The 25,970-nt window shown below is 66.3% G+C and overlaps 11 protein-coding genes across 11 annotated transcripts; 4 read left to right on the forward strand and 7 right to left on the reverse strand.

The window, feature by feature from the left end:
- Nucleotides 1–8: 8 nt before the first annotated feature.
- THO2 (predicted protein) lies at nt 9–4,552 on the reverse strand (the record flags this gene model as incomplete). The annotated part of the gene is made up of 2 exons (XM_002504522.1): nt 9–4,358; nt 4,481–4,552. The coding sequence occupies 2 exons, from the start codon at nt 4,550–4,552 to the stop codon at nt 9–11; spliced, it is 4,422 nt and encodes a 1,473-aa protein (XP_002504568.1).
- Nucleotides 4,553–5,140: 588 nt separating this feature from the next.
- Nucleotides 5,141–6,523, forward strand: DLST (dihydrolipoyllysine-residue succinyltransferase; the record flags this gene model as incomplete). Its single annotated transcript, XM_002504212.1, has 1 exon — nt 5,141–6,523. The coding sequence occupies one exon, from the start codon at nt 5,141–5,143 to the stop codon at nt 6,521–6,523; it is 1,383 nt and encodes a 460-aa protein (XP_002504258.1).
- Nucleotides 6,524–6,868: 345 nt separating this feature from the next.
- On the forward strand, nt 6,869–9,688 carry MICPUN_102272 (predicted protein; the record flags this gene model as incomplete). Its single annotated transcript, XM_002504213.1, has 1 exon — nt 6,869–9,688. One exon carries the CDS (start codon nt 6,869–6,871, stop codon nt 9,686–9,688), a length of 2,820 nt encoding a protein of 939 aa, XP_002504259.1.
- A 199-nt stretch (nt 9,689–9,887) lies between these two features.
- Nucleotides 9,888–10,958, forward strand: NMT1 (ATP-binding cassette superfamily; the record flags this gene model as incomplete). Its single annotated transcript, XM_002504214.1, has 1 exon — nt 9,888–10,958. One exon carries the CDS (start codon nt 9,888–9,890, stop codon nt 10,956–10,958), a length of 1,071 nt encoding a protein of 356 aa, XP_002504260.1.
- A 244-nt stretch (nt 10,959–11,202) lies between these two features.
- MICPUN_50545 (copper/zinc superoxide dismutase) lies at nt 11,203–11,973 on the reverse strand (the record flags this gene model as incomplete). Its single annotated transcript, XM_002504523.1, has 1 exon — nt 11,203–11,973. One exon carries the CDS (start codon nt 11,971–11,973, stop codon nt 11,203–11,205), a length of 771 nt encoding a protein of 256 aa, XP_002504569.1.
- An 81-nt stretch (nt 11,974–12,054) lies between these two features.
- Nucleotides 12,055–12,922, forward strand: MICPUN_61278 (flagellar basal body component). Its single transcript, XM_002504215.1, has 2 exons — nt 12,055–12,141; nt 12,292–12,922. The coding sequence occupies exons 1-2, from the start codon at nt 12,079–12,081 to the stop codon at nt 12,817–12,819; spliced, it is 591 nt and encodes a 196-aa protein (XP_002504261.1). The 5' UTR covers nt 12,055–12,078; the 3' UTR covers nt 12,820–12,922.
- Nucleotides 12,868–14,995, reverse strand: MICPUN_61279 (hypothetical protein; the record flags this gene model as incomplete). The annotated part of the gene is made up of 1 exon (XM_002504524.1): nt 12,868–14,995. One exon carries the CDS (start codon nt 14,993–14,995, stop codon nt 12,944–12,946), a length of 2,052 nt encoding a protein of 683 aa, XP_002504570.1. The 3' UTR covers nt 12,868–12,943.
- Nucleotides 14,996–15,461: 466 nt separating this feature from the next.
- On the reverse strand, nt 15,462–16,180 carry MICPUN_113985 (bromodomain-containing protein; the record flags this gene model as incomplete). Its single annotated transcript, XM_002504525.1, has 2 exons — nt 15,462–15,982; nt 16,105–16,180. 2 exons carry the CDS (start codon nt 16,178–16,180, stop codon nt 15,462–15,464), a joined length of 597 nt encoding a protein of 198 aa, XP_002504571.1.
- A 191-nt stretch (nt 16,181–16,371) lies between these two features.
- On the reverse strand, nt 16,372–18,006 carry MICPUN_108888 (predicted protein). The gene has a single exon (XM_002504526.1). The coding sequence runs from the start codon at nt 17,943–17,945 to the stop codon at nt 16,560–16,562; it is 1,386 nt and encodes a 461-aa protein (XP_002504572.1). The 5' UTR covers nt 17,946–18,006; the 3' UTR covers nt 16,372–16,559.
- A 2,151-nt stretch (nt 18,007–20,157) lies between these two features.
- Nucleotides 20,158–23,153, reverse strand: MICPUN_61281 (predicted protein; the record flags this gene model as incomplete). Its single annotated transcript, XM_002504527.1, has 2 exons — nt 20,158–22,944; nt 23,064–23,153. The coding sequence occupies 2 exons, from the start codon at nt 23,151–23,153 to the stop codon at nt 20,158–20,160; spliced, it is 2,877 nt and encodes a 958-aa protein (XP_002504573.1).
- Nucleotides 23,154–23,496: 343 nt separating this feature from the next.
- Nucleotides 23,497–24,159, reverse strand: MICPUN_76195 (predicted protein; the record flags this gene model as incomplete). The annotated part of the gene is made up of 2 exons (XM_002504528.1): nt 23,497–23,821; nt 23,858–24,159. Coding segments are annotated over 2 exons (627 nt in total), but the record flags the coding sequence as incomplete, so codon positions are not given.
- Between the last annotated feature and the right edge of the window lie 1,811 nt (nt 24,160–25,970).

Raw genomic sequence — 25,970 nt, forward strand, 5'->3', positions numbered from 1 at the left:
TGGCGGGCCTACCGTCTGCCTCGAGGGGCGGGTCTACCGCCTCCACCTCCTCCTCCTCGGACGTTACGCCCGCCTCCAGTCCTGCGGTCGTCCTGGTGCCCGCCGCGGTCCCTGCTGGTATCCCTCCCGCCGCCCCTCCCGCCGCGCGGCGGGGGTTCCTCGTCCCTCCCGCGTCCGCGCCCGCCGCCGCCGCGGCTGACATCCTCCGACTTTCGAGGTCGCTTGTTGTCGCCGTTGTCCTCTCCGCGGTCGTCGTCTCTCCGTCGCTTGTTATCCGCACCCTTATTATCGACGGTGTCTTTGGAACCACCGCGCACGTCACGCGTGTTCCGGTCCCTGTCGCCGCCCCGGCCGCCGCCGCCTCCGCCGCTTCCCTTGCTCCCGACGTCGTCCTTCTTGTTGGAAGCGTCGGACGTTTTCGAGGATCCGCCGCGGACGTTCCGGTCGCTTCTCTCGTCCTTCTTCTTCTCTTCCTTCTTGGCGTTATCCTTGCCCGGCGTGAATTCCTGAGCGTCCGCGTTGAGCGAGGCATCCTTGCCTCCCTTGCCGTCGCCGCCGCGGCCGCGCTTGGATCCGCCGCCACCCTTGGACGCGGCCTCCTCCTTCGCCTTGCGTTCCCTCTCCTCCTTTTCCTTCTCCTTCGGATCGGGGGGTAAGTAAGGGTTGAAATGGTTATCAGCCTTCCACCCGGGCTTCTCCCGCTGCAACATGGCCAGGTATCGCGCCGCCATGGTCTTCAGGTCCCCGCGCTCGTCGTTTTCCTTGATCTTCTCCACCTTACGGAGAATGTGTGCCCCGATTCTGGAAATAGCCGGGAAAACTTTGACAACCTTCGTGAGCACCATCAGCGAGTTGCGAATCTCGAGGTAGTTGTCACCCTCCAGGCACGAGAGGAACGACTTCGCGATGCGAAGGTGCCACTTGTACACGAGCTTGACGAACTCCTCGTACGAAACCTTCTTCGACGACGGATCCGCGAATTTCATGTTGAAGCCGCTCACCGCGGTGCACTCTTTTTCGTAGGTGGCTTCGTCGCCCTTCCACACCGACAACTGGGTGAGGGTCTCGTTGAGGAACTTACCTAGCCGGCCAGCCTCGTACTCCGTGCAGCTGAACACGAGCTGCGCCACGACAGTGAGCGTGAGGTTGTAGTGCTGCACCGTGGCGAAGTACGGCGTATCCAGCAGGTGCAGTCGTTCCACAAATCTGGCGCAATACATGGCATCCGCGTGTGAAAAAACGCAGCGCGGGAACACGCACTGTTCCACCAGTCTGCCCACGGTGTTGCCGTGGTTGGGCAAATCCACAAGGTACTGATCCTTCTCGATCATGAGCCGCTTCGTGCGCGCCGCCACCGCGCGTTCCTGCGCGTCCAGTTCCTTCTGCAACTTATCGATGAGGTCCTTCAAACGGTCCTTCTCCTTCTTTCTCTTCGCCTGCTCATCCCTGGTGCCGGAGTCGCGTTGATTGTCGAGGACGTCGAGCGCGGCTCGGCACTTGTCCACCTCGGCCTCGTACCTCGCGCGGGGCACGTAAAGGTCGTACAGGGTTAACGACCAGAACGCGAGGTAGAGCTCGGGTGATATATCCGCCCAGGTCTCCTCGGGGAGCATGCCGCGAACAGTCTCGAGGAGTTCCTTCCAAGTCATCTTCACCCCGCCGATGTCCAGCGCGACGGATTCGTTGCACTCGTCGACGCTCTTGTCCTTGCTCGGCGTCGGCCGCGGTTTGAGGTGCCTCAACACGGGTCGATAGATATGAAACGCCACGCCGGGCTCCAACCCGTAATCGTGCACCAGAGCTTTGAGTGAGGGAACGGTGGCGGCATACTCCTGGTCATCGAAGGCCTGCTCCAAAAAGTCGCAGTAATGGAAGAAAGTCTCCTGGCACCCGTCGTACAGCTGCGAAACGAGCTTCAAATGCTTCGAGTCGGTCTTGAATATGATCGCCTGCCGCGTTTGCGCGATGAGCACGAGAAGAGGCACCGTGAGCGGGTCCCCGCCCAGCGTTCCCTTCTGCAACGCCTCCTTCAGCCGGGCCACGCCCTTGGCCCTCGCCTTGGGCGCCATGTCGTTGTTGAAGTTGATAGCCTCGGACCTGAGCGTCTCACCGCCCGCCATGGCCTCAACCTGGGCATCGGACATGTCCTCGAGGGACTCCTTGCCCGTCATACGCGTGATGAGCTCCTTCAGTACCAGCAGATCGAGGCTCTGGTTATCCTTGAGGGTGTTGACCAGGTACTGAAGCAGCGCGCTGAGCTCGATGGCGCTGTACTTCTTGGCGAGGTGGCCGCAAAAGGTGGCGAGAGCGCTGAGCCACAACGACACGTTCTGACCGTCGTCCTTGAGTTTCTCCCTCCCTTCCGCGAGCTTCTCGATGATCACGAATGTTAACACGTCGTACCCGAGAGGCGTGAGGTACTTGAACGCGTCGCACACCGGCGCGATCATGTTTGTGTAGGCTTCAATCTGAACCGCGATTGAAGACATCACCGCGAGAGGGTTGCCGTGAGCGCTTTTAGCCAGCTTGCGCCCGAATTCCTTGACGTTTTCCTTGCTCAAACGTCGCATGACCTTCATGGTGTCCTGCTCCGCCACGCGCTTCGCGGCTGCGAACTGCGGTCGCCTCGTCTCGAGCGCGGACCCTGGGTCGCGTTCGAATGAGGACTTCCACTCAGAGTAGAGCCGGAACCGGGTCGTCACCGGAAGGAGTTCCAGAACGCTCCAGGTCTCGAACACCGCGCCGGGGTTCGCGTGTATCAGACCCAGCGCGGGGATCAGGCTCGAACCCATCGCCTCCTCGCCCTTGGCCGCGGCTTCCTTGTCCCCGGCGAGCGACGCGGCGATCATGTGATGCCGGACGCATCGAACCAGCCTCGTGTGTAACGCGACGTCAGACGCCACGTACGGTCCCAAGAGCCTCAGACGCTCGAACGCCTCGTCGGGCATGAGCGCACCCTTCGCATCGGGCGCCTCCATGCCGGCGGTGTCCCCCCTGGCTTCGACGGCAGCCTTGGCGCCCGCCGGCGCGGCGAGTCCGTAACACTCGGCGATTGTCGCCTTCAGGGTTTCGCAGAGCGCCCTCTGAACCTCCGGGTCCTCGGCGGGGTCGAGGCCGAGGTTCTTGAGCCGCCCGATCATCGCCGTCGCGCCGTCCACGTCTCCGACCGCCAGGAACCCCCGCAATAACCCCAGCTTCTGGTCCCGCGGGTCGTTAGGGGGCGTGATCGCCACCGTGTACGGATCCGGCGCGGAAGATTCAGCCTTGGAGTCGTCAGCCTTGGCCAGAAGGTTCACGGCCCCGATCCTCTTCGCGGCGTTCAATCGGGTCTCCACGTTGGCGACGTGCCGCTCCACCGCGGCATCGTCCGTCGGGGACAGATGCGCGTACAAGGCGTCGAGATCGACGACACCCGCTCCCACCAATTTAGCAGCCAAGGCGTACAGACTCGCGGGGGTCTCCGGAATCGGCTCGGCTTCGTTCTCTCGTCTCTTAGCCCTCATTGGCTTGTCGCCCTTGTCGTCCGCCGTTTTTCGTCTGTTGCCCCCGTCCTTGGCATCTCCCGCGGCGGCCTCGCCCTCCTCCTCCTCGCCCTCCTCACCCTCCTCGCCCTCCTCACCCTCCTCGCCGTCGCTGTCATCCGCTTCGGCTCTGTTCGCGGCGGCGTTTGCCGCCGCCTCGCTCGCCTTGGCGTGGTTCTGAAACTTGAAACCGAGCACCTGCGCGTGCGCACCCTTACGGAACAGACCCAGCAGCTCCATGAAGCCGTCCTGCGTCGGCGCGTGTTCGTACGCGTCCAGCACGAGGTCCAACGCCCGGTTGGGGTCGAGGTCAAAGTACCCGATGAGCGATTGCACCGACCTGACGGCGGCGGCGGCGACGCCGTCGCCCGATCGCCCAAACTCCGCCAGCGCGGTGATCAGCTTGGAGTATCCTTCGCTCTCTTCCCGCAGCAGGTTGAACTTGTTTTGGGTGTAGACGAGCCTGGTGTTGATGCGAACCTCCTTCTTCTTCCACCCGACGGAGGACGGGATGAGGCCGCACTCCTCCAGGAACTCTCCCTCGCACCTCTCGATGAGGAGCTCGCGCGTCAGCAGAGGCTCGCCGCCGCCCCTGTCGCCGTCGCAGAGCGCCTTGGCGAGCTCCACAAGTTTCGAGCGAACGTCCGGGAGCATCTCGGTTTCCAGCGACGCGAGCCAGATGACGTCCGCGAAGTTCGAGGACGCGACCGCGTGGTCCTGGAAGGCGCCGCGGATCGCCGGCGCCACGTCGCTCGGGTCGAGCTCATCGCGGAGCACGCTCCAGCAGAGCTCGACGAGATACCTGCGCGCCTTCGTCGCGTCCACGCCGGTCACCGCCTGTCGTGCGTCGTCGTGAAGGGGAGCGGGTCAGTCGTCAGGCGATGAGCGGATTATTAGGTTAGGGGCGAGAGGCCGGGGCGGCGGGCGCGGTGCGACGGGGGAATGGGATGTGGACGCACCTTGCCGGCCTTGATCTTGCCGATCACATCGCCGGTGACGAGCGTCGCCTTGATGCCGGGGTAGGACGCCATCCCGCCCTTCTCCTGCGGCGCCAGGTGTGATCTCCCGGCAGCCAAGATGGCTCTCGAGGGCAAACCCGGCCCAGCGGGCAAAAAGCGCGGATTCCATTTCAAAAGATATTTGTCAGGGTCCTCATCGCGCCTTTCGCCACTGAAGGTCGCGCGTCGGGCGACCGAGGACAGAAGAGATACAGCGAGTCATGGCGATCCGCGCAGGGACTGCGAGGCGCCTGGCGAGCCTCCTGAACGCCGCCGCTCCGCGGGTGCGTAAACCCCCGCGCCCTTTCGTCGGCCTCTGCGATATTTTCCGCCCCCCAGGATTAGATGCCCTTTTCGTCGGCGCGTCGCGCCCTAGACGTCGCTCCCGCTGACATTTCCACGCCCGATCCGTTCTTTCGAAAGGCGAGCATCACCCGCCAGTATTGCGCGCCGGCGATCCTCCGCGCGACCGCGGCGACGACCCCCGGATGGACCCGCGCGGCGCGCGATTCCCTCGGTGCCGCCGCGCCCTCGTCGTTGTTACTCGGCGGAGGGTTCGGCGGTCCCGCGCCCTTCCACGCCGCCGCGCCTCGCCTCGCGACGAACGTCGAGGTTCCCCCGATGGGCGACTCCATCACCGAGGGGTCGATCGCCTCAGTTCTCAAGCAACCCGGCGATTCCGTCGAGGTCGACGAGGTCATCGCCCAGATCGAGACCGACAAGGTCACCATCGACGTAAGGGCGCCCGCCGCGGGGATCGTCAAGGACGTCCTCGTCAAGGAGGGCGACAGCGTCAACGTCGGGCAGGCGGTGTGCACGCTCGAGGAGGGCGGAGCGGCGCCCGCGAAGAAGGGCGGCAAGAAGGCGGCGGCGAAGGAGGCTCCCGCCGCAGCGGCTGGACCCACCGCGGACATCGAGGTGCCGCCCATGGGCGACTCCATCACCGAGGGAGCCATCGCGGCGCTCGTCAAGAAGCCCGGCGAGGCTTGCGCCGCGGACGAGGTCATCGCGCAGATCGAAACGGATAAGGTGACCATCGACGTCCGCGCGCCGTCCGCGGGAATCGTCGAGGGCTGGTCCGTGAACGAGGGCGACACCGTCACCGTCGGGCAGGCCATCGCTCGATTCACCCCGGGCGCCGCGGGCGCCGAGCCCGCCGCGCCCAAGGGTGCCGCCGCGCCCGCGGCCCCCAAGGCGGACGCCGCGGTGCTCCCCGCGGCCAAGTCGCTCAAACCAGCGACACCGGCTCCCGCCGCGCCGCCAGCTGTGTCGCCAGCCGCCTCTTCCGCCCCCGCGGTCGGGTCGCGAGGCGAGACCCGCGTGAAGATGACGCGGCTTCGCATGCGCGTCGCGGAGAGGCTCAAGTCCGCGCAGAACACCTACGCCATGCTCACCACGTTCAACGAGATCGACATGTCCAACTTGATGTCCATGCGAACCCAGTACAAGGATCAGTTCATGGAGAAGCACGGCGTCAAGCTCGGGTTCATGTCCGCGTTCATCAAGGCGTCGGCCAGGGCGCTGAAGGCTGAGCCCGCGGTCAACGCCATCATCGACGGGGACGAGATCGTCTACCGCGATTACGTCGACGTCTCCGTCGCGGTCTCCGCGCCCAAGGGTCTCGTCGTGCCCGTCTTGCGTAACGTCGACGCCATGACCTTTGCGGATGTCGAACGGTCCATCGCGACGTACGGTAAAAAGGCGAAGGACGGCACCCTCTCCATCGACGAGATGACCGGGGGAACGTTCACGATCAGCAACGGCGGCGTGTTCGGATCCCTCAACGGCACGCCGATCATCAACCCGCCGCAGTCCGCCATCCTCGGCATGCACAGCATCGTGCAGCGGCCCGTGGTGATCAACGGCGAGATTGTCGCCAGGCCGATGATGAACGTGGCGCTCACGTACGACCACAGGCTCGTGGACGGGCGGGAGGCGGTGACGTTCCTGAAGATGATCAAGGAGGCGGTGGAGGACCCGCGGCGTTTGCTGCTGGACCTGTGAGGGGATTAGATTTTACGGGGTTGGGGGTTGTCGGCGTGGGTTAGCACACAGTGTAAATTTTTCGTTGGAAAACGCCGCGCCGCGGCCCGTTGCCGTTTCTTCGCAAGCAGATTCCTCCCTTTCGCCCCTTCTCCGCCCCTTCTCCGCCCCTTCTCCGCCCCCGACGCGCACATCGCCGCGCACGTCCTCTCCGGTCGACATCGGGCATCTCACGTCACGTGCTCGGTCGAATCCGCGCCTCGATACGGCGACGATGCCTTTTCCAGCGCACCCGGCGGGGTCGCCACGTCGGTAGAGCTCGAATCCCGATAGAGTGCCCAACGGCCGCGAGTCGAGGGGTGGACGATGAGGGTCCTTCCGGCGATGCTCCTGGCGCTCCTGGGGCTCGCCTCGCCGTTCGGAATCAACGCCCAGACGTACCCCAACGCGGCGACCTATCCCGTGCAGAACTCTGACGGCCTCGGACCCGGGCCCGACAACCGGGCGTTCGGCGCGGCGGTGCACGCCTCGGATGGGAAGTTGTTCGCGGCGGTGAACAACACCTGCGGCGAGCTGTTCACCACCATCCCGACGTCCGCCGGTGTGACTCCCACGTCGAGCACGCTGTGCTTGACGGAATCTACCGACATCGACGCGACGCAGGTCACCGACAGGGCGAACCACTTCGCGTTCGCGAACGGCGTCGTCGTCATCGGAACCCCCAATCGCGCCCTCAAGAAGGGTGGCGCGGACGTGTGGCGTTGGGACGACGCCACGGCCACGATCCAAGGGCCGTCCGCGCTGGGCTCGGGCGACGGACGCGTCGGACACATGGGAACCGCGGCGGCGACGTCCGGCGGCGACGTCATCGTCCTCGGCGCACCTAAAGACGATTCGTCCAAGGGTGCCGCGTACGTGTTTGTGGACTACGACAAGGACAACGCGTGGACGAGGGTGCCGGGACGGCTCTTGGATCCCAACGGCGCCGCCGGGGACGAGTTCGGGGCCGTCGTCGCGGTACACAACGGCGTCGGCACCGGAAACGGCTGGATCGTCGTCGCGTCCCTCAAATCCGACTCTAACAAGGGCGCCGTGCACGCCTTCGCGCGAGCGGGCTCGCCGGGCGCGTACCAGTGGTTCCATAACCAAACGCTCACGCCCACGCCGTCCAGCGGGACCGCGCCGCTGGGATACGGCGCCGGGCTCGCAATCACGGGCAGGTACCTGATGATCTCCACGAGGCCGTCCGCGGTGGGCGGGACGGACGTGGACGCGTGGGGCGAGGTTTATTACATGGCCGGTCCGAACGCCGCGAACCGGGTGTTGAGCGTAGACGCCGCGACGCCGCCGACTTTCGTGTCCGACACCGGTCACTGGGTCCGCGACGCCGAGCTGACCGCGTCCTCGTCAGCCGCCACGTCGAGCGGCGCGTGCGCCGTGGACGGGGAGATGGCGGTGATGGGTGCGGTGGGCGCGGGGGACGCCGACGGTGCCGCGTTCGTGTGGCGAAGGCAGCACGCGCCGGACACCGGCGACGTTAAATGGAACCTCGAGACGACGCTGGTTTCGTCGGCGTGGACCGGCGCGGGGGCGGGATGGACGTTCAAGGGGTTCGGGCGGGCCGTCGCGGTGGACGACGGGGTGGTGACGGTGGGGGTGGCGCAGCCGCTGGACGGCTCCGCGGATGGGAAGGGCGAGGGGCGGGCGGTTAGGTTCGCGGGGTCGATACCGACGCCGCCGTCGCCGCCGCCGCCGCCGCAGCCGCCGCCGCTTCCGTCACCGCCGCCCCCTTCGTCGCCGTCGCCGCCCCCTTCGTCGCCGTCGCCGCCGCCGCCGCCGCCGCCGCCGTCGCCGCCGTCGCCGCCGCCGCCGCCGAGCCCGCCGCCGTCTTCGCCGCCCCCTTCGCCACCCCCGTTCCCGCCGCGGCCGCCGCCGCTGCCCCCGCCCGCGCCGTCGACGAGGACGGGCACGCACGTCGACCTGCAGGTCCGCGGCGCGTTCATCACCGACGGGTTGAACGCGGACGAGACGGAGCTGCTCCGCCAGGCGATCGCGTCCACGCTCGGTTTGATGCCGGGCGTCGAGGCGTTGGACGTGAAGATAAAGACAATCTCCTACAACGCCACGGTGGAGGTTGGATTGGTGGGCATCGACAGCGCCGACTGGTACGACAGCAGCTACGCGTCGACCGCGGGCAACGCGCTGAGGTCGGCGTTCGCGAACCTGACGAAAACGTGGGAAGGGGACATCACGGTGGGCACGGCGCCGCGCGACTACGAGCTCAGAAGACGAAGGAGGCTCCTCGCCTTCGAGAACGCGGCGTCGACTCCGTATTCCGCGACGACCGGCGCGGGTAAAAAGGGCAAGGGACCCCGGCGATCGCTCGCGCAACTGAGCGGAAGCTCGAGCCCCCTGCCTTCGCAGGTCCCGTTCCCGCCGCCGCCGCCGCCCGCGGCGCCGTTCCCGTTTCCTCCGCCGGTCCCCGCGCCGCCGAGCCCGCCGCCGAGCCCGCCGCCCCCGCCGAGCCCGCCGCCGTCGCCGCCGCCGTCCCCGCCGCCGTCGCCCCTGTCCGTGCCCCTGCACGTCAAGCTACTCACGGACGCGGAGATTGGTGAATTTAAGACGCGCGCGGCGGACGCGCTCAACCCGACGCGGGCGGATGGCGATCACGTCACTCCGGATCTCGCGCCGCTCGCGAGATTGCTGAACTCGTCCATCGCGGCGGGTGCATTCCCGGGACCCCTGATCGACACGTACCTGGCCGAGCCCGTGGACACGGGCGCCGTGCTTGGGGTTGAGGTGGCGCGGCCGCCGTCGGAGCTGCGGGAGGACGACGCGGTCATCGCGGCGGAGGTGAAGGCTAAGATTCTCACCAACGGGGGCGCGAGTCTGAAATCGCACTTGCAACGGCTGGGGCTCGCCACGGAGGGTTTCGACGCTTTCGTGCTGGAGAAGGAGATCACGATCTTCGGCCCGCCCGAGCCGCCGATGCCGCCGTTCCCGCCGCCGGCGCCGGTGTCGCCGCCGAGCCCGCCGAGGAAGGATAGCGCTGGGATATCCACCGGAATGATCGGTCCTCTCATCGGGACGCTGGCGGCTGCGGCGTTTCTATTCGTGCTCTCAAAACTCGCGGGCGGGAAGAAGAACAGGGTCGGCGACGAGAAGAAGGCTCGCAAACGACGGTAAGCACATGATAGCACCAATAATACAAGCACAAGTAGCATCGTTAACGTTAGATTCGCACCAACGCGCCCACGGCCAAGTCTCCCAGAGAAGGTCGGAAAAGTGAATAAAGTGCATTCAAGTATTCCTTTTTCCCCTGCGTTTATCCACAAGGGTTGTTGTTTCTTGTCGTCTAAACGCACTCCACACCCTCGCACGCGCGATGTCAACGAAGATCACCGTCGCGCTCGACTGGACCCCGAACGGCAACCACCTCGGGTTCTTCGTCGCCAAGGATAAGGGCCTCTACGACGCCGCCGGTCTTGACGTGAAGATCGTTTCCCCCGCCGACGCGGAATACAACGGATCATACAATCCCGGGGACCGAGATGCCGACGCCCCCGGTGCGCCCAAGTACGTCACCCCTTGCAGCAAAGTCGCCGAGGGCAGCGCGCACTTCGCCATGAACTCCCCGGAAGGCGTCGTCGGCTGGAACACCGCACCCGGGCGCCCGCAGCTCAAGGCAGTAGCGGCGCTCCTCAGAGACCGCAACTCATCCGCCATCGTGGCTCTCAAGTCCTCCGGGATAAACTCCATGAAGGACCTCGACGGGAAACGATACGCGTCCTACGCGGCGAGGTTCGAGGGGCGGATCGTCCAGCGCATGATCCAGCACGCCGGCGGCGCCGGCGACTACGTCGAGGACACGCCGCCGATGCTCGGGATATGGAACACCCTCCTCGAGGGCGACGCCGACGCGACCTGGGTCTTCATGCAGTGGGAAGGCGTCGAGGCCAAGTTGAAGGGCGTCGAGCTCAACGCGTTCCCCGTGTGCGATTTCGGCGTTCCCTACGCGTACGCGCCGTGCCTGTGCGCGCACCCGGACTGGCTCGTTGCCAACGCGTCCGCCGCGAAGGCGTTCCTTAAAGCCACCGCTGAGGGCTACGCCATTGCGTCGGCCGAACCGGCTTACGCCGCGGATGCGCTCGTTCGCATCGCCAAGCGCGACCACTCGTTCGACATCGACCCGGAGCTCGCCAAGGGAAGCGCGGAGTTCCTCGCGGACAAGTTCCTGGACCCCGACACGAAGCGATGGGGTCGCATGGACGGCGCCGTGTGGAGCGAATACGTGAACTGGCTGTGGGAGAGCGGCTTGCTGACGACGGGGATGCAGAGCAGGCACCCCGACGGAGGCAGGACGTTCTCGCTCGACGACCTGAGGGCCGGGAACGCGGGCGAGAGGATCGCGCTTGAGTCCGTGCCCGTCGTGTTCACGAACGATTACCTGCCATGATGCGCGCGAGTGACGCACGGGTAATAATTCTTTGTGACGGCACTGGGGGTGTCCGAGGCTTGTTTATCGAGCCGAGGTCTGAGATCATACCCTTACCCACCGGATCGCGGTAATGCGCGCGTCGGGAAGTGCTCCACCTCGCGGGGTCACGCATCACGTACCCCCGCGGGGCGCTGTACTGCTACGCTGCCGGTCTGAAGAGACTAACACCTTCGAAGGTAAAACTAACAAAGTCGACTAACGACTAACCAGACGCGTCCTCGTCCCTGACCGAGTAGGAACCCCCCGCGTCCTTATTCCACCCCGGTATGTACCTAGTGCTGGCTTCTATACTCGCACAACTTCTCCTACCGCCGGCGCCGCCTCCAAACAACACGAGTCTGGTTCCCGCCACCTCGGGCAAAAGGCTGAGGTGAAACGCCAGGACAGCTCTCACCGCGACAAACTGTAACTCACCATCCATGTCTCCACTCGGCGCGTCCGCGCACAGCTTGGCGCCCACGCACATTAAGCTGACCGCGAGCACCGAGCGCCCCGCGTTGACCACCGCGAACGGGGCGCTTCCCCTGGTGCACAGCCACACGGCTGGCAGCGCCAGAGCGCCCTGGACCATCCGCAGCGCCGACCACGCCACCGCGGCGTCCAGATGCGCCTGCCCCCTGGGGTCCTTGTCGATCGTGAGCACCATCGCGGGCAGCGAGGCGATCCCAGCGAGGAGCGCGGCGTGCGTCGAGACGAGACCGCCGCCCCGGGGGTCCGAGACGCACGTGGCCCACAGCGCGCAGTCCGCCATCAGTAGGCACGCGGCGCTCGCCAGAAGTAACGGCACGACCGTTCGCCTCACGTCCGAGTGTCGCAGGGTCATGGAGAGCGTCGGGTGCGATGCATCGCACTCGTAGTGGCGTCCGCACGCGCGTTCGAGCGCGATGTGGACGGCGGCGAAGCCCGTCGCGCATCCGGCCGTCAGAGCGAGCGCGCCCACCGGCACGCGAGGCATTTCCGAATGCGTCAGCATTTCCAGGTTGACAAAATTTATTTTCCGTTGAGAGCCGTTGCACGCTCGCGCACTTCGGTCGGGCTCATTCCCAAGCGCGAGGCGCGGTAGAGAAGACCGGGAACCATGGCGAAGGCAGAGGCGAGCTTTTTCACCGTCATCGTGACGGGACAGATCGAATTCGCGGACGTGAGTGCGCCCGATACACGCCCGCGACGCCCTCACCCGCGCGCACCCATTTCAAAAACAAAGGCTGCCCGCCGTGTTGAAGGGAAGAATGTCACCCCGGCGCACCTCGCTGACCCGTCCCAATCCCATCACCCCCGCCGTCAAACACAGATTCCGAGCTGCGACAACGCGTACTGCAAGTACGCCATCGTGCACGGCGACGACTGGACCCACCTGGACGGCCCGGAGGACGGCATCTCGCAGATCACGCGCAAGACCTCGAGCGGCCCGGAGCAGAAGCTCGTGTGGAACTTCCCGGTGGAGGTGACGTACAAGGCGACGAACGCCTTTGGCTGGCCGCAGCTCATCTTGAGCGTGTACGAGATCGACGCCATGGGCCGCGACATCATCAAGGGGTACGGATGCGTCCACCTGCCCATCGCCAGCGGTAACTTCGTCCGCACCGTCCCGCTCTACAAACCTCTGTCCGCGTCCATCGCGCAGCAGTTCATCAACTGGGCCACGGGGCGACCGGCGGAGTTCAGCAACCCGAAGTTCCCGGCGATGGGCGAGGGGAGGGAGGTGACGAGGGTGCAGTCGACGGGCCACGCGTCCGTGGCGCTCAACGTCATCACCAAGGACATGGCCACCTTTGGGTACTCCGAGGCGAAGGGCGCCGCCGTGAGAGTCGCCATCTGATGAGTCGCCATCTGACGAGACGAGGGGACAGAGGAGGGGGGACGAACACGAGACATGTAGCTAATGTTATAAAAAGGGGGCGAAGAAGACGTCGCGCGTTCGTAATCGACATCGCCATCGCTTTTCACGCGGTCACGACGCAGCCGCGCCGTCTGAGCTCCTCGATGAGCGCCGCCGCCGACGACGATTTTCTCGACGCCAGGAGGTTGACGTACTCGTTTCGCTCCACTCGGAGCGCCTTCAACTCCGTCAGCTCCACCAAACACGTGGGTAACCCGTCGAGGTCGTTATCCTCGGCGTTGAGCACCCTCAGCGACGCCAGCTTGACGACGTCGTCGGCGAGGGAGACGATCCCGTTGCCGCTGACGTCCAGCTCCCTCAGCGCGGCGAGCTCAAACACCTGCGACGGCAATCGCTCGCCGATGCCGCACTCGGCGAGGGAGAGCTCCACGACGCGGCCAGCCTCGGCGCCGTCCCATCCGATGACGACGCCCTCCCAGTCCTCGTACGCCTCGTCCTCCCTCCACCGCGACTGCAGCGTTGGGATCGACCCGCGAAGCTCGGCGAGGAGCTCGAAATCGCGATGCGGGTTGAAAACCTTCGCGCGAGGACCCCGCCGACGAACCGCCGTTCGCGGCGACCGCGGGCTCGCGGGTTCGCCGTTCGGGGGCGGCGTGTCCGGGTCGAGAGCCGCCCCGTCCCTTTCGGGCCTTCGCCTATCCGGGCTCGTCGCCTCCATCAACCTCGCGAGGTCCTTGCGCGTCTCCGCGAGTTCAAACTCTGCGTTGCGTAACTTCGCCTCGGCGAGATCCGCTCGCGCATCCGCCGTCTTCGCCGCCGCCTCCGCCTCCTCCGTCGCCATCGCCAGCTTGCTCATCACCTCCGTCGCGGCGTCGAGCTCGTCCTTGACGTGCGCCCTGACCTCCGCGGAGACGATCCGGGAGCGCTCCGATTCGTTCGCTGCCGCAGCCATGTCCATCTCGGAGATCGCGTCGCGGAGCCGCGACGAATCCGCCTCCGCCGCGCGGAGCTTCGCCTCCGTCGACGCCAGCCTCGAGCGTCGCGACGCCATCTTCACGATCCACGCGAGCATCACGACGATGACGCCGGCCATCGCGAGGACCACGGTGCCGGGGGAGAGGGGCACCACCAGTTCGCCCCCGCCCACCGATGGTAGGTTCACCCCGAGCGAAGCCTTCGCTAAGTGCGCCAGGTTTGGAACCCCCACGCGCGTGGTGGTCACCGCCTCGACGTACCGCCTCTGGCACTCGTTCGCGCGGTACTCCTGGTTGCGATACAGCAGCACGGACTCGTCCCGAGCCTGGGTGAGCGCCTCGATGGACGCTGCGTGCGCATCCGCCTCGGCGTGTTTACGGTCGAGGCACTCTTTCAGTTCCGACTCGAGTCGGGCATCCGTCGAGCCCGCGGACTCGCACGCCTTGGCCAGGTCCGCGGCGTGCGCCTCAGCGTGCCGGAACCGCGCGCGGAGGTCGTCCACCTCGGCCTCGCGAAGGGACCTGCACTTGTCGTGATTGTCCCTCGCCTTGGCCAGCTCTCGCCTGGCCCTGGCGGTTTCCTCGCCCGTCGACTGCCACGAAACCGCCCACCCGACGAGTCCCGCGCCAGCTGTGTACGCGACGAGCTTTCTCTGCGCGGCGACGCGCGCGGGCTCAGCGAGCGCCGCCTGCGCGGCGGCGGCGAGCTGCTCGGGCGTGAGCTGCGCCGCCGCGCGCGCGACGTGTTTCCTGAACGCGACGCGTTCTCTCCAGGTGTTCAGCGCGCGTCTCGCGGATCTGGCCATGACCGCGCGGAACCGGTTCGTGGCGCGCTCCACCCTCCTGGCCTCCTGAGCCGAGGACGCGACGCGCGCGCGCCACGTGCGGAACACCTCGGTGACGCCGCGGGATGCCACCTTCGCGGATGACACCTCCGCGGACTTGTGCGTGGCCCTGCGCGCGGCGCCGCGGGCAGCCGCATATCTCGACCACCGGTGCAACGCGCGTCGCCAGGCTCGGATGAAGATGCGCGTGCGCATGGACTGCAGCCGGACGCGGCGAGTCTTGACGTTCTTTATGTGCAACCGCCACGCGGAGAGGTGGTGGCGCTGAACCTCCTCTTTGAGCATGGCCCTCGACGACTTCTGCCCGAAAGCGGGAGCCGGGGACGCCGCGGACATGGTGGTCAAATGTCGAGCCTTCTTGGCGCCAACGCGATCGAGGCGTCGTGATCCGCTCTTGGGCGCTGGAGTCGTCGGATGGAACGCGCGATCCGCGACCTTCGCGACGCGTGCACGACGAAGAGGGACGTGGACTCGGCGAGGAGCCCGCTACGCGACCCCGGGCCCGCAACTGTCCTCTCAGCTCAGACGAGCGTCAGTAAAATATCCCGCGCGACGCGCCTCACCAGATAAGAATGCGAAATGCTTGTCAAATGAGCTCTCAACTCGACTGATACCGGGCTAAGCGTTGAGCGCCCCTTGTGCCTACTGCTAGTTTCCCCCCGTGTTTCCCCCCGCGCCCCCGTTGTTAATACCTCCTCCGTCGTCGCCTGTCGGACCCGCCTCGCCGCCCTCCCGCGCCACCCTCCGGGCAGAGTCCGCTTCCCGATGAAATTCAATTAAACACACGCCCCCGCGCGTCACGTCACATCTTGAGGAGCTCCTTCTCGAAGGAGAGCGAGAGCTTCTCGGCGCTCTCGTACACGAGGTCCCCGCTCCCGGGCCTGTTGTACACGTAGGAGTTGCGGAAGATGGTCCGCATCTCCGCCACGAACTGATCCGGGGTCTCGATGGCGCCCGAGACGAGCAGGCCCTCCAAGGTGGCGAGATCCATCGGGTGCTTGATGATGTCGGGGTAGTCGGGGATGTTGAGCGCGACGGGATCGACGGGCTCGTTGAAAGCCCACGCCTGCTTACGCTGCGAGCGGAGCTTCTTGATGATCGCCAGGCACTGCTTCTGCCACTGCTTCTGGCCGCCGCGCGAGGAGTTCCACTCGCACTGGCTCGCGTGCGACTTTTCGAACTCCTTAATCTCGGTGCTGCTCAGCGGGCGGCGCGTGCCGTCGGGCTCGAGCTTGACGAGCTTGTACGCCTGGAAGGAGCTGAGGCGCTCGCGGCTGTTCGGGGCGTCCGGCTGGCCGGTGTACCCCGGGGGGTTGCACACCTCTGCGTTAAGGGAAGGGAACGGGCGAGGCGAGGTCAGCGACTGCGCGGGCCGCGATCTAGGGTTGCCGGCGGGAGACTGACTGATCGCTCGGCGGGCGAATGGGGAGCGGGCGGGGACTCACGGCAGTCGCATCCCGGGCGCGCGGGCGGCGGGACGAAGACCTCGGGGTCCACCTTGACGGGGGGAGCGGCCATCATCGCGTGTTCGCGGGACGCGGGCGCGGCCGTGCGAAGGTTGTCTGACGACCAGGGTCCCTCCGCCTCAATTTCCCGCCTCGGCAGCCGAATCTCGGGGGGTGCAGAGTTGAGTTGGTCGATTTCGACGTGCGCCGCGTCGGCGTGTTCGGCGACGCGGCGGGCTCTGGCACGAGCGGAATCGACGCGTGTTTGCACGTTTCGTGTATTACAACGTTGCTAGGTGACCCTTAATGTAAACAGACGCTCCTCCGCGCCCGTGTCGGCCGCGCGGCGCCGCGGCGATCGACTGGGCGCGGAAAAAAGAATTGGTTCGGGGAATAGAGTCGGGGGTAATAATAGCGAGACCCTTCGCCCCGGTGAGGACGACGCGCTCGTGCGCTTAGGCGAGCAGGAGCGCGGCGGCGACGGACGCGAGCGCGGCGAAGATGCCGGCGCGGAGCGTCGCGGGAGCCGCGGACACCGGCGCCGCCGTGGCGAGCCAAGCGGCGGCGTCAGCGGGCGCGGTGCGGCCGGTGCAGTCGATGCCCGCGGTGCCCTCCAGGGTTCCAAAATCCGTCGCGGGAAGGTTGAGCTTCGCGATGATCTCCTTCGCGTGGCAGAAATGGTCGCCGTGGGTGGGCGCGCGCGCGGTGTCGAAGATGCCGTCGAGGTAGATGGCGCCGTTCTCGTCCACGTCGTTGACCCACGGCGCGAGGATCTTCCAAAACGCCTGGCCCTCAGCCTGGTACTCCACGTAGTTGCCGAGGTTGGCGTCGATGAGGTAGGCGTAGCGGAGGACGCACTGCGCGTAGATGACCTTGATCTGAGTCACGATCTTGGTGTACGCCGTCTTGCGCGAGGGGATGGTGGAGGCGGCTTTCAACTCATCAATGACGGCCTTGTTCGCCAGGGCAAATTTGCCGGTAGAGTCGAGGGTTCCGTAGTTGGCCGCGCGCTTGTCCGCGCGAGCGTAGATCGTCTGGCTGCGGTCGGTGTTAGCGTCGGTGATGTCGGGGCCGAGGTACTTGGCCGCGGCGTGGTCCCAGAAGACGGTGGACAGATCCGCGTCGGTGGTGGCCTGGGCCTTGTAAAGGTCGGAGATGACAGCCTGCACGGCGACGTTGTCGCGGGCAGTCTTCTCGATGATCTCGAGGCGCGCGGCGGTGGCGAGGGTGCTGCTGCTGTCGAAGGCGGTCTCGATGTATTTGTTGACCCAGTCAGCCTCCTTGAAGAACTTGATGGCGGAGGCGTAGTAGGGCTCGCCAGTGCGCTTCTGGCCAGCCTCACCGCGAAGGCCGACGGCATTGTACTTGGACTTCACGGTGGTGTAAACGACAGACTCGTCGAGGAGGGACGTTACAGCCTTGATAGCGCCGGCGAAGGAAAGAGACGCGCCAATCTGGTTTACGGGAACGTAGGAACCCGCCTTGGTGGTGATCACACCCTCGGTGGGGAAAGTGGTGGGGCAGGTGATGTCATCCTCGAAGGTGCCCATCGCCGACCAGACGGCAGAGTCGGCAGCCTGGAGCACAGCCTTGGCCTTGCAGTAGCCGAAGAAGTTGTAAGAGTCGGGAACCACCTTGGGGTTGAAGTAGTTCTCGAGCATGTTGTGGCCGGTGGCGGACTTCGCCTTGACGTAGGGGGCGATGTTGTTGTAGAAGGCGAAACCCTCAGCCTGGTGCTCGTTCCAGTCGGTGCCCGCGGCGAGATCCTCGTTGACGAGGTAGGCGTAGCGAAGAGTCGCCTGCGTGTAGATGACCTTGAGGTTCTTGATGATGGTGTCCATGTTGGCCTCGGAGGGACCGGCATTGAACGCATTAAGAATATTCTTGTTCACCTGGGCGACGGTGCCCGAGACGGAGCCAGTCACCATCTGGCCAAAGTTGGCGCCGCGCTTGTCCGCACGGGCGTAGATGGTGGAGCTGCGAGCAGCGGTGGTGCCAAAGTATTTGGCCGCCGCGGAGTCCCAGTAGGCCTTCTTCTGGGCATCAGTTTCGCCGTGTTCGGCGTGACCGGCGTGCTCAAGGTCGGTGAGAATGGACTGCATCGCGATGCTGTCCATGATGGTCTTCTCGATGGCCTCAGCCTTGGCTCCGGCGGTGGAGTAGGAGGAGCCGCTTGCCTTGGTCGCATCGGTGATGATGGCGGACATCCAGTTGGCGCCGCCGTGGTGAGTCGCGAACATGGTGGCGGTGTCCTCACCGCCCCTCTCCGCGAGGCCCTTGAGGCTGGTAGACTCAAACGCCTTCGCGATGTCGGTGCCGGAGCCTCCGTCGACAAGGTTGACGACCTTCTTGACAGCCTCGGAGAAGGCGAGGGCGGCGCCAATGTCATTGTTGTCGGTGGACTTGAGGGTGTAGGTGCCGGCGTTGGTGGTGATGGAGGTGACGATGCCGTGGGTGATGTCGCTGGCGCAAGTCACGCCGGCAGCCTCATCGAGATTGCCGAGGGCGGTGGCCGCAGCGCTGGCGGTGCCCATGGTGCTGGTGAGAAACGCGTCGATGTACTTCTTGGCGATGCAGTAGTTGTAGTTGTTGGCAGCCTGAGGGGTGTACACGGTGCTGAACATCCTGTCGAACACCTTTCTCGCGTCCGTGTCGGTGAGCCAGGGCTTGAGAATGCGCCAGAAAGCCTGGCCCTCGCCGATGATCTCGATGAGGTCATCGGGGGCACCGATCTTTTGATCGATCAGGTTGGCATACCTGAGAACATTCTGGGAGTAGAGCACCTTCAACTGCTTGATGAGGGCGGCAGAGTCCTTGGCGGTGAGAGCCTGGCCGATGGCCGTGTTTACGGCAGCCTCGCCACTTTGGCCGGTGCAGGTGCCATAGTTGGCGCATCGCTTCTCCGCGCGGCCGTAGATGGTGGAGCCGGACTTGTCAGTGGCGCCGTAATAGTAGGCGGCAGCCTTGTCCCAGTCGGCAGCAGTACCAGCCTCCGCGGCGCTGACGACGGCGAGCACGCCCACCATGTCCCTGACGGTCTTCTCGAGCATCTCCTTCTTGGCGCCGTCCTTCTGGGTAGACGTGGACTCGAGCGTGATGGACTCTTTTTTCTGCGTTGTATAATGGTTGAACGGTTCAGTCGAGGTGACGAAATCGTCGTCGCGTTCCTCGGGTTGGGATATTTTGGGGGTTTAGGTCTTGAAATCGGGACTCACCGCAGCAGCGTCGACGTATTTCCCGATGAAGTCGTCGTCGGCCCCGTACAAAGCCTTGAAGGCTTGCCAGGTGGCCTTGTTAGCAGAGACGACGGTGTCGACGTGGGTCTTGAAGGTGCCGTCGTAGGTGGAGCGGTCGCTCCAGCCGCTGAAGGACGCTGTAGAAATGGAGGTCGCGAAGCCCGCCTCGGTGGTGAGGGTGGTGCCGGCGTCGGTGTACTGATAGCCGCCGCCCACGGAGCCCTTCCACGTGGCCGCGTTGGCGGTGGCGAGCGCCGCGAGGGCGACGAAGAGCGCCAGGAGCTTAGAGGCTGCGGAGGGAGGGATGGAAGGACGTGGAAGGTGAGCGACGATGCGCCGCGTTATCGCCAATCGCCAAAAAGCAGAAACGTCGTCGCCGAAGCGCAATCGCCTGGCGACCGGAGACGCGCGAGGCGCTGGCGTGGGACCCGTGGGCGCCGGGGACACCGTTAGGTGGGACGTACCGTTCATCTCGATAATTTCCGAGATTGGTGTTACGTGCGCACTTCGGGCGCGACGCGAACAGTGGCGGCCGTTCGCATGAGACGCAAAAAAGAGTCGGCGCTCGTTTCGGGCGTGTGCTTGGCGCTCGCTGGGTCCGTGTCCGGCCGTAAACGACTCGAAAACGGTGGTCTGGGATGGTCCAAATATTTTGGTGCAACCGACCATAAATATTGGCCAATCACCGGCCGCCACATGGAGATTCAACAGCCAATCAGACAGCCCCGAGTCCAAAAAGGGAACGGAAATCTCCAACCCGTTTTCTCCTGTACAAGCAAGTTTTTGCTAGCCGGGCGTGTGCTTGGCGTGTGCTTGGCTACTGCTTGAGCGCGGGCGGCGTCTCCCACGGCGCCGCGCCCCTCGTCCCACCCGGCGCCGCCGCCCCGCGCGCCTTCCCGCGCAACTCAGCCTCCGCAGCCTCCCACGGCGCCGGCGCCGTCTTCGGTATCTCCCGCGTCTTCTCCCTGAACCGCCACTGGAAAACGGCTCGATCCTTTCCGCCGACGGACACCACCCAATCGTCGTCCGGGGAGAACCGAACGTTCATCACGTGCGACGAGTGCCCGCGCCCCACCGCGCACGGCGCATCCTCCACGACGCACGGGTAGTTGAGCAGGGACACGCCGCCAAAGTCGTCGGCGCACGCGACGTGCCGCCTGGATTTGCTCACGTCGCACGCGTTGATGTCGGTGCCGTCGCTCCCGTCGCGCCAGATGCCCATGACGTCGAAGCCCAACACCGAGGTCCACGTCGCCCACTTCGTGTCGCGCTGGTTCGCGGTGACCTGGCGGCCGGTGCGCGCGTCAAAGTATAAGATCTCGTACGCGCCGCACACCGTTCGCAGAATCTTAGACTCTGCGCACCAGTCGACGTGCCTCACCGTGGCGCTGTGCCCGCGGCACGTCGCGATCTTCTTGTACCCTCCCTTGCGCTCGTACACGTCGATGCGCTGGTCCGCGGACGCCGCCGCGAGCAACTCGCCGTCCGGGGAGAACTTGACGTCCGTGACGTACTCGGCCAGCGTCTTCATCCACTTGAGCCTTATGAGCGACTTGGCGTCCAGCACGTGGACGCCGCCGTTCTTGCAACCGACCGCGAGCTCCCCGCCGTCCGGCGAGTACCCCACGCACCGAGCCTTGCTCCCGAGCGCGACCGTTCTCTGCAGCTTACGCGACGCCGCGCACCACACGTGCACGTGTTCGCCCTCGGACGCTGTGGCGAACTCCGTCGGCGCCGCGGGGTTCCAAGCGACTCCGTAGAGATCCGCCGAGTGGCCGTGGATCAGCACGCGAGGCGTGTCGTCAATCTCCCACACCTCGGACCTGTGCGTCCCCGCCACGAACACGTCGCTGCCCGGCGCGCAGTCGAGGCCGCGGAACACCGGCGGATGTGGGGCGTCGCTTCCCGATCGTCGCTTCACCGGAACGGCTCCCAGCACGGAGCCCTCCTTGAGGTCGCCGGAGGAGACGTCCCACGAGATGACGTGGCCGTCGGCGCCCGCGGAGAGCAGCGTCTTTTGGTCCGCGCGAAGCCGAAGGCAGCGCACGCCGTGGTGCGTGGGCGGGCCGTCCTCGCGCGTCACCTGCGGGCCAGCCGCGTGCGCCCTGACGACCCGGACGCATTTTCTGTCGCGAGAATCCCAAACAGCGATGGCGCCGTCGGGGGTACCCGTGACGCACCGACCGGACGGCAGCCACGCCGCTGACATCACCGCGTGCTTCTTCGCCGCGGGTGCGAACTTGCCGGACTCCTCCGTGTACGTCTTGCTCCCCTCGGGTTTGCTCCACCACTTGATGTGGTTCACGCCGTACGATAAAAATGCGGTTGGATCCGGGCCGAACGGGTCAAACGCGATTCCGTAAACCTTGGGCGGGACGTCGGTGTGTCCCTTGACCTCGTGCGCGCACTTACCCGCGCGCCAGTCCCAGACGAAGATGGTGTGGTTGTTGTCCATGCCCACGGACGCGAGGAGCTTGGCGTCGCGGCAGAAATCGACAGCCGCGATTCCGCGAACCGCCGGGTGACGGAGCTTCTTCTTCTCCTCGCACGTCGCCGGGTCCCAGACGCACACGTACGGGTATTTGCCAACCTGACCGCTGGCGCACAGGTCCCGGGCGTTGGATATCGCGAGGCACTTGACGTCGTCGTCGTGCCCGGTGAAGAACCGCTGCGAGTGCGCGTCTTTGTCGTACACGATTCCCAAAGCCGCGGTGAAGTAGACGATATCGCCGGTTGCGGTGTAGAAGAGGTTGTTCGCGAGGCAGTCCCGCGCGTAGCCGTGGACCCACGTCAGCTCCATGGTGGCGTCCGGCGCCTTGCACGAGCGCCTCGCGGGGCTTCCGTCCCAGCCGCTCGGCGTGAACACCCCCTTGCGACACTGCGGGTACAGGATCTTTCCGTGGAACTGGTACTCCTCCGCCGGGCGGTTGAGGGGAAACGCCCCGCGTCTAACCTCCGAGGACATCCCGACGAGCCTGGCTTTCCCCACGAGAAGCGCCTCGGTGAACACCGGGTACGGCAGGGACCCGTCGCGGGTCTGGCCGTACTTGTTAAACGCCGCCCTGGCCTCTCGGTCGGTGACTTCGACGCCGAACGATTTCCAAACCTCGACGAATCGCTCCACGGAGACGACGCGAGTCTTGTCCGGGTCGACTCTCGCGAAGGCGTTCGTCAGCAGCTCGCGCTCGGCGCAGTGCAGCTGGCGCCTGGCCTTGAGCGCCGAACGCATCTGTTCTTCGAGCTCCTGCAGCCGGTTACCCACCGCGAGGTTATGCCGGTACGCCGCGTCGACGGCTTCCTCTTCCTTGACGCTCAGGCGCCCGGTCTTCTTGGCGAGGGCGGCGACGGGCGCAGTCTTACCCGTGGAGAGCTTGCCGCTGGCGCGCATCGTGGCGTTGTCGCGCAGCACGGGTCGCCCCTTCAGGTCGGTCGTCGGGACCCCCGCGGGGGGCTTCGGGACCACGACCACCGCCTTGGGCTTGGCGACGCGATTGAAGTCGCCGTACGGTTCGCCGAACTTCTTCGACTCCCAGAACGGCGGGCGGTAGGGCTTGTCGCGCTCCATGGCGGGGAGCTCCGGCGCCAGCGCGCGCTCCCTCCGGGCCTGCGGGTCGGGGCATCCGGGCACGCGGCGGAGTCAGATTGGGATTCTCTCGGAACAGGAAACGGATGTGAATTCAGCACCGGCGATGCGGGGCTCGGCGGGTATCGCCGGTCGCTCACCGTAGATGAGGGCTTGGATTTGGCCCTGGCGGCATCGTTCAGAGCCTTCTGGGCCGCATCGCCGTAATCGGCCCGCAGAACGTCCTCCATCTGGGCGGGTGCGCTCTGCTTTGGAGAACCTGCATGTCCGTTCTCGGGGCCAGAGTCAACGGTCGGGTGAACCCGATTTTGTTGCAGCCGACTGTCTCACTGTTGGTAGACTACGAATGAAGGTGCTGGTATTTCGTAAGCGACACTACGCCAACCCGCGACGCGAAGGCGCACCTCAACGCCCGCCTCCCCTGCCCCTCCCGTCCCCTTCGAACTCCTCCCTGAGCCTGCGATAGCGCGCCAGGTCCGCGTCCGTCAGCGACGGCGTCAGTTCCGCGAGGGCATCCCCGAAATCCGACCACCGAACGACGACAACCGCCGACGATCCCGAACCAAAAGCCGCCTCGCCGCGATCCCTCTTCTCGCGCTCCCTCTCGCGCACCGTGCGCTTCGCCGCGCGCGTCCACGCGTCCGCGCACAACGCGTACATGTCCGCGCCCGTGAACCGCCTCGGGACCTTCCTCGCGAGGGCTTCGAGCGACGACGACGACGGCGAAGGCGGCTCGAGGGTAAATTTTTTGGTCAGCGCCGCGAGAACCTTCGCGCGTCCCTCAGTCGTCTCGTCCACTCCCACGTACAACAAGCGGTCGAACCGGCCGGGTCGGAGCAGCGCGGGGTCCACCAAATCCGGCCTGTTCGTCGCGCCGATGACGAACAGCATCTTCGACTTGGCGTCGACGTCCTTCTTCGACGAAAACGAGACGTTTGCGTTGGCGCCGTCCAGTTCGGCCAACAGCTGCGACACCACCCTGTCCATGACCCCGCCGCTGTCCGCGCCCGCGCCCCTGGCGGGCGCCAGGGCGTCGAGCTCGTCGAAGAAGACCACGCACGGCGCCGCGTGCCTGGCGCGTTCGAACACGTCCCGCACGTTCTTCTCGGACTCGCCCACGTACATGTTCACCAGCTCGGGTCCCTTGACGCTCAAAAACCGTAACGCGCACTCCGTCGCCACAGCCTTGGCCAACAGCGTCTTACCCGTACCAGGCGGCCCGTACAGCAACGCGCCGGACCGCGAACCGCCCCGAACCAGGTCGCCCCGCAGAAGTGGAAGCTCCACGACGTCGCGTATCGCCGCCTTGACCTCGTCCAAGCCGCCGACGTCGTCCCACCGCGTCGTCGGCACCGAAGGCGTCCCGACGGCGGCGGCGGCGCGCCGCTCCGACCACTCCGTCGCGGCGCGAACATCCGCGCCCGTCACGGGTCGTTTGTGGGAGGACGCGAGCGCGGCGGCGTGCGCGGCGAGCGCGCGCGTGTCGCGGGCCATCGCGCCGGACGTCGCCGCCGCCGCCGCCGCGAGGTCCGCGTCGGTGAAACCCGCCGCATGCGCCGGGACAAAGCCGGCGTCGGAGGACTCGGATCGTTTGGGAGCGTCCGCCGTAGTCGGACGTTTGGGCACCCTTCCGAGGCACGCTCGAAGCGTGGCGAGTCGTTCCGCCTCCGTCGGCGGCTTCGCCTCGACCTCGTGCGTGAAGCACTGCCGCAGGGACTCGGGAACCACGGAGACGTCCTCGACGCCCGCGACGAGCACGACGATCGCCTCGTTCAATCTCCGTCCCATCCTCCCCTCTCCTTCGCCTTGACCGTCGTCGCCGTCGTCGTCGCCGCCGCCGCCGCCGCGAGGTTTCCATCCGTCGGATCCCACGCGTTGGGACCCTTCGCCGCCCGCGCAGTACGCCGCGATCGCGCGGCGCACCGCCAGCGCCGCCGCGGACGTCGCGGCGCCTCCAACCCCGGCCACCTCGCCGCCACCCCCGCCGCCGACTCCGCCGCCGGTGGCGTGCAAGCCCGCGGCGGCGGCGAGCGCGCCGAAGCGTCGCAGGTAGAGCACCGCGGGCGCGTGAGCCGCGGCGGCGTCAAACGCCGCGGCGACGGCGCTCGCGAGCCTGCGTTCGCCACCCTCCGCGATGAGCTCGTGGCACGACACGCACACGAACGCCGCTCCCAGCGACGCCGCCGCCGCCGCCGCCGCGGAGCGTTTCCCCGCGCCCGACGGACCCTTGACCAGCGCCGCCGTCTTGAGCTTGTACTTTCGCGCAAGCCGCGGAACCATCGCGGGCGCGAGCACGTCACGGATTCGACGGGTCAGCCCTCGCGGCGCGTGCGACGCGAGCGATGACGACGACGACGCCGCCGATGACTCCGTTCCCCGCCACAGGTCGTCGTCGTTAGGGTCCGCGTCGGCGAACCGGGCGGCGAGCGGTGGGGTCGCGCCCGCCGCGGCGGATGAGAGCAGGACGATTCGCGACCACTCGGCGGAGACCTCGAAAGTCGTCCCCCCTCCGGCGAAGAGACGCGGTGATAGACCCCGCGACGTTTCGTTACTACCCCCCACCTCGTCCCGCACGTCTCGCGCGGTGAAGTGAAACGCCGCGCGTCTCCTGCCGCTCGCCGACGATTCATCCGCCACTTCGGCTACGGCGACGAACGAATCCCCCGCGGTAAGCAGCCGCGGGGTTCGAAAGTACTCTCCCAACGCGCACTCCGCGGCACCCCCGGGCGCCCACGGGTCCATCGCGGGTGGTGGGGACGGGACGAGGGGCGCGGGGACGCGCGCGGGGGAAATCTCGACGTGGGTCGCGCGCGGAACGGACGCGAGCCTCGCGACGACGACTTCCGGTCGCGGGGGTTCGTCCTCGTCGTCGCCCTCCGATTTGTCCGAATCCTCGTCCAAGTCGCGGGCGCGGAGCGAGGGTAGGAGGCCGAGGTTGGCCGCCATGCACGGCGGCACGCGAAGGACGTCGTCGTCCGCGGCGTTGTCGCTCGAGGCGATGATTCGCGCGGCCCGGACCTTGCCGCTCGGCGGCGAGCACACCGCCA

This window comes from Micromonas commoda, chromosome 9 (genome assembly GCF_000090985.2).
Source record: "Micromonas commoda chromosome 9, complete sequence".
NCBI lineage: Eukaryota > Viridiplantae > Chlorophyta > Mamiellophyceae > Mamiellales > Mamiellaceae > Micromonas > Micromonas commoda.

What these genes read in the sequence shown, in the direction of transcription:
- MICPUN_108888 (XM_002504526.1), bottom strand. Translation starts at nt 17,945, where the DNA reads ATGGACACCATCATCAAGAACCTCAAGGTCATCTACACGCAGGCGACT.
- MICPUN_61278 (XM_002504215.1), top strand. Translation starts at nt 12,079, where the DNA reads ATGGCGAAGGCAGAGGCGAGCTTTTTCACCGTCATCGTGACGGGACAG. An exon ending in GACAGATCGAATTCGCGGAC is followed by an intron (nt 12,142 to 12,291) that starts GTGAGTGCGCCC and finishes CGTCAAACACAG; the next exon opens with ATTCCGAGCTGCGACAACGC.